Source organism: Lutra lutra, chromosome 12 (genome assembly GCF_902655055.1).
Source record: "Lutra lutra chromosome 12, mLutLut1.2, whole genome shotgun sequence".
NCBI classification, from domain to species: domain Eukaryota; kingdom Metazoa; phylum Chordata; class Mammalia; order Carnivora; family Mustelidae; genus Lutra; species Lutra lutra.
The window spans coordinates 71126745-71137290 of NC_062289.1; the positions used below are offsets into that span (position 1 = coordinate 71126745).

The 10546-nt window shown below is 41.7% G+C and overlaps 1 protein-coding gene across 13 annotated transcripts in view; it reads right to left on the reverse strand.

The window, feature by feature from the left end:
* The window catches only part of DEPDC5 (DEP domain containing 5, GATOR1 subcomplex subunit), a 141604-nt gene extending 131423 nt beyond the window's left edge, over positions 1 to 10181 (reverse strand). For 12 of the 13 annotated variants that reach the window (XR_007121887.1, XR_007121888.1, XR_007121889.1 and 9 more), the window contains exons 1-7: positions 9950 to 10092; positions 9149 to 9274; positions 6057 to 6144; positions 5624 to 5670; positions 3851 to 3936; positions 3101 to 3184; positions 2069 to 2118 (exon numbers count right to left, since the gene is read on the reverse strand). Coding sequence is in view for 10 of the 13 variants with exons in the window: in XM_047697302.1 (XP_047553258.1) it covers positions 2069 to 2118; positions 3101 to 3184; positions 3851 to 3936; positions 5624 to 5670; positions 6057 to 6144; positions 9149 to 9206 (413 nt within the window). In the remaining 3 variants the exon portion in view is untranslated. Of the gene's footprint in view, positions 1 to 2068; positions 2119 to 3100; positions 3185 to 3850; positions 3937 to 5623; positions 5671 to 6056; positions 6145 to 9148; positions 9275 to 9949; positions 10093 to 10118 lie in introns of those variants that run through there. The other variant, XM_047697297.1, reaches the window with a different exon arrangement.
* Positions 10182 to 10546: the final 365 nt, after the last annotated feature.

The following is a 10546-nucleotide window of genomic DNA, read 5'->3' on the forward strand; positions in this document are numbered from 1 at the left end:
AATCCTTTATCCTTTCTTTCCTTTAGGATCAGTAGTTCTGACTAACCAATTAGCCCTAGTTGATGATGAAATGCTCTTTACAAAAGGGATTCTGAGGGTGCCTGGGTGGCTCAGTCAGTTAAGTGTCTGCCTTCAGCTCAGGTCATGATCCCCAGGGTCCTGGGATCAAGTCCCACATCAGGCTCCCTGCTCCGTGGGGAGTCTGCTTCTCCCTCTCCCTCTGTGTGCTTGCATGCATGCACTATCTCTCTCTCTTTAATAAATAAATAAATCTTAAGAAGAAAGAAGGAAGGAAAGAAAGAAAGAAAGAAAGAAAGAAAGAAAGAAAGAAAGAAAGAAAGAAAAAGGGAAATGAATGGATGGATTAATGGATGGATGAATGAATGGATTCTGGCTAACAAAGGTAGGAGAAATGACTGAATCAGAAAATCACTAACATGCAACGATCATCAATGGGTGATACCATTAGGTGAAAAGTTGATGAGGAACTTCATAATGGAGGACCAGAACCTCAGTACCTCCAGTACCTCCAGTACCTCACTGGAACCCACTGATCAATCCTAGTGCCATTAAAAGTGAGTCAACCAGGGGCACCTGGGTATCTCAGTGGATTGAGTGTCTGACTTTTGATTCTGGCTCAGGTCATGGTCTTGGGTCCTGAGATTGAGCCCCACTTTGGGTTCCATGCTCAGCAGGGAGTCTGCTTGAGATTCTCTCTCTCCCTCTCCCTTTGCTCCCACTCGCTCACGTGTAAACTCTCGCTCTCTCAAATAAATAAATAAAATCTTTAAAAAAAAAAATGTGAGTCAACCAGATGTAAACATGCTTGTGTTATACATAACAAATTCTTCTAAGAATTTGTTATGTATAACATAACATAACATCTCTTCTAAGGAGAAGGATTTGTTTTTCATTATATACCTTTTTGCCCTGTTTGAAGGCTTTACTCTGTGGATGTTGTGCTTTTCAAATTAAAAGGGCTTTCAAAAAATCCCTTTTTCTGGGGTGCCTGGGTGGCTCAGTGGGTTGGGGCCGCTGCCTTCGGCTCGGGTCGTGGTCCCGGGGTCCTGGGATCGAGCCCCACATTGGGCTCTCTGCTCAGCGGGGAGTCTGCTTCCCTTCCTTTCTCTCTGCCTGCCTCTCTGCCTGCTTGTGATCTGTCTGTCAAATAAATAAAATCTTTAAAAAAAAAAAAAAAAGGGACGCCTGGGTGGCTCAGTTGGTTAAGCAGCTGCCTTCGGCTCAGGTCATGATCCCAGCATCCTGGGATCGAGTCCCACATCGGGCTCCTTGTTTGGCGGCGAGCCTGCTTCTCCCTCTGCCTCTGCCTGCCACTCTGTCTGCCTGTGCTCACTCTCGCTTCTCTCTCTATGACAAATAAATAAATAAAATCTTTAAAAAAAAAAAAAATCCCTTTTTCTCTCTTCTTTACAAACTTAAATTTAGGAATCATTTTAATAAATCAAGGGCAGTGCAATATGGTTAAAAAGGCAGCAAATCGGGGCACCTGGGTGGCTCAGTGGGTTAAAGCCCCTGCCTTCAGCTCAGGTCATGATCTCAGGGTCCTGGGATCGAGCCCCGCATCGGGCTCTCTGCTAAGTGGGGAGCCTGCTTCCTTCTCTCTCTGCCTGCCTTTTTGCCTACTTGTGATCTCTGTCAAATAGATAAATAAAATCTTTAAAAATTTAAAAAAAAAAAAAGGCAGCAAATCAGGAACTACTGGGCTAGTCTTTTTGTATCTCCAAGTATGTTTCTGAATCTGTAAAATGAGAAGGTTTGATTAATACATTCATCTAAGGCTTTTTCTTGTTCTGAAATTATGAGGCTATGCCTCCTTTGTTACAGAATACCATGTGGCTTCAGCAACTTCCACTCAACTTAAAACTACTGTAGTGTACTTCGGGATTTTTTGGTTTGTTTTAGCAACAACAGTCTAATCGTTTAAGCTATTATGTATTTTATTATATGGACACCGCACACCTCAAATGCAGTACGTATCCCTACAGTTACTGCACTAGATCCTACTCCTAGATATTAACTGATAAGTCAAGAGTGATGTCATACCTACCTGATGCCAGCAAATTCCACCTTTTGAGTGATATAGGCACATGTGCTGACCTAAGGAAGATAGACAGAGAGAATATGAGATTCAACAACACATCAAGGTCACAAAGAAGGTCTCCTGCCTTTTTAATTTCTTCTAACAACCAAAGGTTCAATTAACAAGGGAGTAATAGATTTACCCTATAGGCAAACCTGCTGGGGCAAGTATAACTGTAGGTTCTTAAGAGTGTGACAAGTATAGACAATAATAAAGACCAGGTGGAAAATAAGTGCCCAGCTTCACTAACACGCTATCTTCACATATGTCTGCATACATATCTCTATTTACATGCTTATTTAATTACACAACATTCATTTCTCATTTTAGCTCTCATTTTATAGAATGGAACCCTTCCCTGTCCAATAAAAAATGAACAAACATATTTTTTTCTGAAAATATTCACTGTTATGGAAATTCCATCTATAATTCGTTGCTTCACAATGCTCAAAATGCCCAATAAGAAAAATTTTCAGCACCAGCTCACAATGAATTGATCATTTTAAGTGGAAAATGTTAACTCAAAATAAGTAGATCAGGAAAATGGGAGGGTATGGCAAAAAGCAGTTTAACCAGGAAACGACAAGATCTGGATTCTAGCCTGGTGTCAACTGCTGACTATAGTTTTTTAGTCTTGGGTAATCACTTATCTTCTCAATCTCAATTTTCACATCTATAAATGAAGGGTAATAAATAGCTATCCATGGGAATGACATGAACGTGCGAAAGCTAAAGTTCCACTCAAATGTAAGGTAATATTATAATTTCCCATTTGAACCAAAAATGTGGAGTAAAAATCTATAAACAAGCAAAAACAAAGCTCAAAAAAACCACAGAGAGAATGGAAGAAGATACACAAAGGGTTTACAACAATTATTTGTGAAGCTGGTTTTAGAAATGATTTTATACCCTTCTCCCTATTAAAACTCTACAAGGAAAATGGATTATTTAATATAACATGAAAAGTAACAGACTTTTTTTTTTTTTATCACATCTTACCAAACTTTTCTTTAGTCGCCACATATCTCCACGGCCTATATACTGATCCTTAAAGGTTAATTCCACTAGGTCAAGGGTCACATCCTAAAAGAGATAATCAAATATATCTCTCTGTATTACTCTGCCACACTTCATCTTAAAATAAGGCACACTCAGCATGGAGAAACTTTTTAGCAAACAAGAAAACTACTGGAAGAACATTTGATAACAGAACACTGACAAACAGCATTTCATCCTGCCAGAAAAGGCTTCTGAGTACAGGCGATAAGTCTACAACAGATGCTACAGCAGCTGGATCATGACTAAGTGCAAAGAGTACCAAAATAATAATTCTGTGTTTAGTCTTGATTCCGGCACTTACACAGGACATTGAGCTCTGTGTTTTATTTCCCTAGATAATGTCAGTGGTATCTTTTAAACAATGATTTTACCTATTATAGCACCATTTCTCATTTCAAAAAAAAAAAAAATAAGAACACCTAGAGAAATTACAGTATTTTAATAGCAAATTTTACATTGAGCTTGACACGTACCTATATATACAGAATCTTTTTAGGAAAGCTTTTATAAAAAAGTGAGGGCTTTAAGTGCAACCTATATATACCTACAATCTAAATGACCTATATATGACCACATATTTAATAATCCAACACTATACTTAAGTAACTCATTATTTCCTTAGAGACCCAACCTCTTGGGAACAGTATTAATCATTCCCAAAAGATACTCAAGTCTAGAACAAACACATACCTTAGGGTCTACAACATTCACATAAACATCTTGATAAGGTCTTAATCGGAACACTTGAGTCACAGTCTGGTCCACACTAATAGTTTCTGAAAAAGAAGAAATCTGGATCAGGTAACATATTCTGAAAAAACAGGCAAATATATTCTAATCTGTAGTCATTTGACAAGCAACACAAATGACTGCTGGCCATGGGCAAGAAAAATTCTCTGCCTTCCAGCATCTGAAAGCTTTTTAGGTGAAACAAGCATGTGAAATAAGACCCAAGCCTTCAGCAATTAAAAACGAGAGAAACAGAAATGGAGACAGAGGGAGAAAATTAAAGAAACCAAGGAGCAACATAAAAAAGTTCAAAGAACTGTGAAAATTCAGAAGGAGACCATTTCTCATTTGGAATGAAAGTAGCCGAGGTAGTTAAGGGAGAAACAAACTTTTCAATGAGCCCTTACAGCTGGTAAGTAAGAAACATACCAGATGGCAGGAGATGGGGTGGTGAGAGCAAGGAGAAAACTCTTAGGATTTGGGTTTTGGTCTTTTTTTTTTTTTAAAGATTTTATTTATTTATTTGACAGAGAGACACAAGCAAGAGAGGGAAGAGAAGCAGGGGGAGTTGGTGAGGGAGAAGCAGGGGGAGTTGGTGAGGGAGAAGCAGGCTTCCTGCTAAGCAGGGAGCCCGATGCAGGGCTCGATCCCAGCACACTGGGATCATGACCTGAGCCAAATGAAGACACTGAACAACTAAGCCACCCAGGCACCCCATGATTTGGGTTTTAAAAAATGCTTCCCCATCATACTGAATTATAAAAGTAGTGAGCATCACCACCCTTTAGAGCAAATCAGAATTTTTTTTTCTTTGAAGTACCATTTAAGAAATTACCTTATTTGCTATCAATTAACATTTTGGTTCCTTGAACAGCTCACTGGAGGTACACTCATTAGAGGAAAAAAGAAAGGATCAGATCCAGAATGAGTAAGTAGAATGGCTGCTCTGGCTCCTCTACTTACTGACGTCAGGCAAGCCAATTCACCTCAGTGAGACTAAGTTCCCTCCCTCAATCAAGAGTTGTGTGGGAAGATAAAAAGAGACATTACAAAAAGCTCCCAGTTTCACTTACTTATGGAGTATAAATAATAACATGGAGGACCTTGGGAGAAGGGAGAAGTGAGTTGTGGGAAATCAGAGGGGGAGATGAACAGTGAGAGACTGTGGACTCTGAGAAACAAACTGAGAGTTTTGGAGGGGAGGGGGGGAGGGGGTTGGGTGAGCCTGATGGTGGGTATTGAGGAGGGCACGTATTGCATGGAGCACTGGATGTGGTGCATAAACAATGAATCTTGGAACACTGAAAAAATAAAATTTAAATAAATAAATAAGACAAAAAGCTCCCAGTATACTGTCCTACATTTGTGATAGGTTATCTTCTCTCACCTAGAGTAGGCACCTAACAAACATCTTGTGAAAAAATACAGTATTTAGGAAAGCATGCTTTGCCAACAATTTTTTTTTTAAGTTAAGAATAAAGCTTTACCTAGTCAGATTAACTTTCCTCCTAACAATAAAGACAGCTTCTTCAGTGCCCTCAGGATGCTGACAAATGAGATTCCTTGGCAGTTTTGAAATCTGACAATTTTTTTAGGGGCACACATTTTGACAAGGAAAGAAGTACTATGCCCTCACTCCCTGAGATTATGAAGAGACACGTTCCTTACAGTTTCTGGAACAGTTTCTCTAAGTGTAAAAATAAAAACCTTAGAGAAGAGAGATGAAATTCTTACCTTTCTGCAAATCTTCCTTAAGTGACTTGACTTGCAAAAGCAGAGGGCTGCGGGAGAAAGCAACAAAGAGATAGGATGTTGTAAACTGTAATTAACCAGCTTTCTTCACCCCCTACAAAAGGCAAACAGATCCCTCTGGATATATTGTAACCGACAGCACAACAAGGGGGAGAAGTTCTCTTAGAAACAAAGAAACTCTGCATTTGCCTTCCAGGAAACAGCTAAATGCTACACAATTTTTCAGAGTTGTCATCCTGACTTTAAAATCAGAAAGAATAGACTACTTTTTAAAAGATTATTGCTTTATCAAATCCCAAAGGGCAGGAACAGTTTCATGTAAAGGCTAAGAGCTGTCCTGCCTTGCAAGCCCCTTAAAATATTTGGAAACAGTAGGCTGCCCAGTTAGTCCCCTTGATCCTAATGAGATGTTTACCTGTATTCATCATTGGGGTGAGCAATCTCCACAATGTCTCCAAGCTTGATGTGAGGAAACACTTTAGGGTTCATGACTAGCTCATCATCTGAAAGACAAGTCAGCAATCTCAAGTAGAAAATGGACTAACTTGGGCGACAAGCTATGGTATACATTCTCATGTTGGGTCCTTGTGACCTCATTGGTTAGTATCACTACCCCATCTCGAAGGTGAGGTTCCATTTTAAATTGCAATTCAGGTGAACTAAAGGATTCACAGAGAGACATAAAACTAGTGAGTAGCTGAGTTGGACAGTGTTCGGGGCCTTTGTCCTCAGAGCCCATGCTCTATTACCACCCCACTGGGAAAAAGAAGCCCTTGCTCTCCAGAACTTAAACCTCTGGGATTAACACTTTACTTCCTTGAATTATCACATACCTGGCCTATACCAGAAACAAAACAGCCTGATCCCACAAATGCAGCACAATCCCTGATATTTATACAGCGTTCAAAGAATTTCCAAAAATACTGTCTTTAATGTGATCCTCACAATAAATCTTTGGATCTAACATAAGTGAAGAAATGACCGAGGGGATAACGTGACCTGCCTAAAGGTAGACAGCTAATAACAGCACAGCCAAGATTGATTACTAGCCCAGGATTCATTCTCTCTCTCTCTCTCTCTTTTTTTTTTTTTTTTTTTAAGATTTTATTTATTTGACAGAGAGAGACACAGCAAGAGAGGGAACCCAAGCAGGGGGAGTGGGAAAGGAAGAAGCAGACCTCTCGCTGAGCAGGAAGCCTGATGCAGGGCCTGATCCCCTGAGCTGAAGGCAGACACTTAACAACAGAGCCACCCAGGCACCCTTAGCCCGGGATTCCTTCTGCCTAAAGCCCACCACCTTCCACATGTCATAAAACAAAACAAAACAAAATCCCACAAGCCAAGTAAAATACCTTACACTTTGGAAGGCAGCACTTGATCAGGGAAAAATTTTGGATACTAGTTCACATTAGGGTCCAATGAAACTCTTAAAATATAGGGAGGACATATGTTTCATATGTTTATCTACCCCCACCTCCACACTCACTGGGAGTGGAGAGAATCCTTTCATGTATAACAAACTCAAAATCATAAAGAAGGAGTGATTTTTTTGTTGTTTTGATTTTGAGGAAAAGCTACAGCCTTTAATTATGCTAAAACCATGACAAATACGTATATCTAAATTTCAAATATAATCAGATTCCACAAAAATTCAGCCTAGGAAAGCAAAGCATTGGGTTAATCCCAAATTTTATTTGGTATATTGCTTCCATTGATAGTTTTATGCCAAATCCACTATGATGCCTTCCCCTAACTTCCATATTCTGATTTAAACTCCCTGATCACTAATTCCACTGTTTCATTTTACCATTTCCTTTTTGCATATCTGTCTCATCAAGCTAAAAGCTCCTTAGGGACAAGGGACCTTGTCATATTCATAACCTTTACGTTTAGCACAGATATGCACCTAATTTCATTTGATGTGTTTTTATTTATAGCCCTACAGGAGACCGGGTATAACGCCTAGCTGTCTTTCTCTTATACAGGTGAAAAAGTAGATATGTATACATTGTATATACACTATATATACTGTATCTTTTTATTCTTCCGTCTGTCAAAAGACAGACGTTTTCTACTCAATTCTACCCACAGGTGTTCAGGCAGCATCAACTGAATACAAAATCTAGTATTAACAACAGACTCTGCATTTTAGCAGAAATTGTGTTTTAAATACAGCAATACCTGGTATATCCTTGCCCTGGTAATTATAATGGTTACATTTACTGAGCGGCACTGAGTCTGATACTCTACCTAATACCTTCCATATATCATCTTACTCAATCCTCACATACTTTATGATATCCAAACTAGTGTTTTCCTTTTTGGGGAATCCTTGCCCTTGGGAGGCTTACACATATACAAGAGCAAATGCATAGTAAAATACATTTTTAAAAAGACTCATTGTGGGGCGCCTGGGTGGCTCAGTGGGTTAAAGCCTCTGTCTTTGGCTCAGGTCATGATCCCAGGGTCCTGGGATCGAGCCCCGCATCAGGCTCTCTGCTCAGCAGGGAACCTGCTTCCTCCTCTCTCTCTGCCTGCCTCTCTGCCTACTTGTGATCTCTGTCTGTCAAATAAATAAATAAATAAAATCTTAAAAAAAAAAACCTCATTGTGTTGTTAATTCCAATTTCTGAAGCAAATAAGATTGTTAGGACAAAAAGGAAAATAATTTCTTTACAAAAAGAAAAAAAATCATATTACTAATCGCCATCCTATTCTGCAGATTAATAGACACAATGTGCTAAGAAAAACAGAGAAACTGTTCTAATGTGCTTGAAGTTGTAGATAAGATAAACTAGGGGCTTGCCTGAGGTCACAGGGAAAGTTAGAGGCAGAGCTGAAAAATCTGGTTTAGTACAGAACAATATGCTTTGTCCTGCCCCTCCTCGCTATGCCTCTCAGCCAGGCAAAGTTTCATGCTTTGATCAGACCTGTCTAATGTGTGTTTACTACTGCTCTCATATAATGTAGGTTTCTTTTATCTGCCAAACCAGTGCATACTAGGATTTTATAAGATATATGCAATAAATGTGTAACATAAAATACAAATAGGGGCGCCTGGGTGGCTCAGTCAACTCAGCATCTGCCTTTGGCTCAGGTCATGATCTCAGGGTCCTGGGATCAAGCCCCACATTGGCTCCCTGATCAACAGGAAGCCTGCTTCTCCCCCTCCAGCTCCCTCTGCTTGTTCTCTCTCTTCCTGTCAAATAAATAAATTAATCTTTTAAAATTTAAATAAATAAATAATAAAATACAAATAAATGAAGGGTAGTAGACTGGCAACATTCACCATGTTCCTTAAAAGTCAGAATACAAATACTTTTAGCAGGGGCCTATGCTCTCTGGTGCTACTGTCCTCCCTGCAACTATTTAATACTTGCTGTCTCACTCAGTTAAGTTGCCTCTAGCCGCTATGGTCATGTGAGTCAGTGTATCATTTTCAAGGCACTGGACACACCAAGAACCTCAGCCAACTTACACAACCCCCAAAGACCAATCAATACTGACCACTGCCCCCAAAGCCCTTCTTGTGGATGACAAGTTTGTAGACCTTTGTTGTTCTCATCTTGTACTGTTGTTTTTCCTTCAGCTGTTGCAAGCTTGGGGGAGAGAAGTCATCTTGCCTCTCTGCCACTGAAACACAAAAAGGCTAGAATGTCAGACTTTTCTTTGCAACTGCTCTTTGATTTTAGGCCACTGAATATACTGGTACTGTTCAGAGAAGAGGTAGCACCAACCCTTGGATGAAATCACTCCTCCAATTACAAGGAGGGTTAGAGGGCAAAACGGAGAATCTGGAAACTAAAGGAAATTTGGCCCAGGGTCTATTCCAACCTCCAAAAAGATATTCTATCACCCCCTAAATGGAAAACTTGTAGTCAATTGGGCACTCACTACCTTGTCTCTATCTAAAGCAAAAACACCCAAATACTAAAGAGATCTTGAAACAGGTTAGCGCACTCATTTTGTGGATGAAAAAAGGGTTGGCCAGAGCAAGGGACTTGCCCAAGGTCACTCAGACACTGAGATACTCCCACCATTCACGTTTCGCAGTCAGTGTCCTGGGCTAGGAGAGGATAAACAGGAGGAAGGCTGGGCTTCGTTCCCTTAATGTCCATTTGTACAAACTCTCAGCGACTCCTCCTCCCCACTCTCATTTCACAGCTGCGGCCACTAAAGCTCAGAGAGGCTCGGAGACTTGTCTAAGATCACACAGCAGCATGGGGAGTGGGGTCAGGACTCGAACCTGGGCCACCACCCCCTCCCTCACACTCCACAAACCCGGGCCCGGCGAGCAGCCCCACTCACCCGCAGCTCCGGAGCCCCTTCCCTCTTCAAGCCCGGACTCCGAGGGCCGGACCCTCCCACGGTCCCCCGCGCCTCCTCTGGACGCCCCGCCTACGCCCCCACAGCCCTTGCGGCTTCCGTGCCCAAGCTCAAGGTTCCTGTCCGCCCGCCCCGGCCACAGTGTGCTCACCTGAGAACCCGCGCAGCTCTGGTGGCTCCGCCCCGGAGCCCCGCCCCCTTCCCGCCCACACGCCCCGGGCCGCTCTGGCCCGGCCTCCGCCTCATCTCGGTGTCCGCGCCACTTCCCCATCCGGGGCTCCCGCCGGGGGCGGGGCGTTGCGTGTGGCTTCTAGCTCTGGCTGCTTGCTGTGTTTTCCGCTTGGAGGCCGGGCGGTAGCCGGCTGTGGGAAGGAAATTGTTTTTATTCCAGACAGTATCACATAGATCCATGCCCAAGAGCTTCGTTTCCTATTTAGTGAACGCCCCCCCCCCCCCCAACAGGGCAAACACAGACGAGTCTCCTCGGATCTGTAAACGGTGTTGCGGACCCTCGCCTGGCCTCACGGGGCTACTGAGAAGCACAAAATAGTTTCTGGGAGAACTTTTGTAAAATGCAAA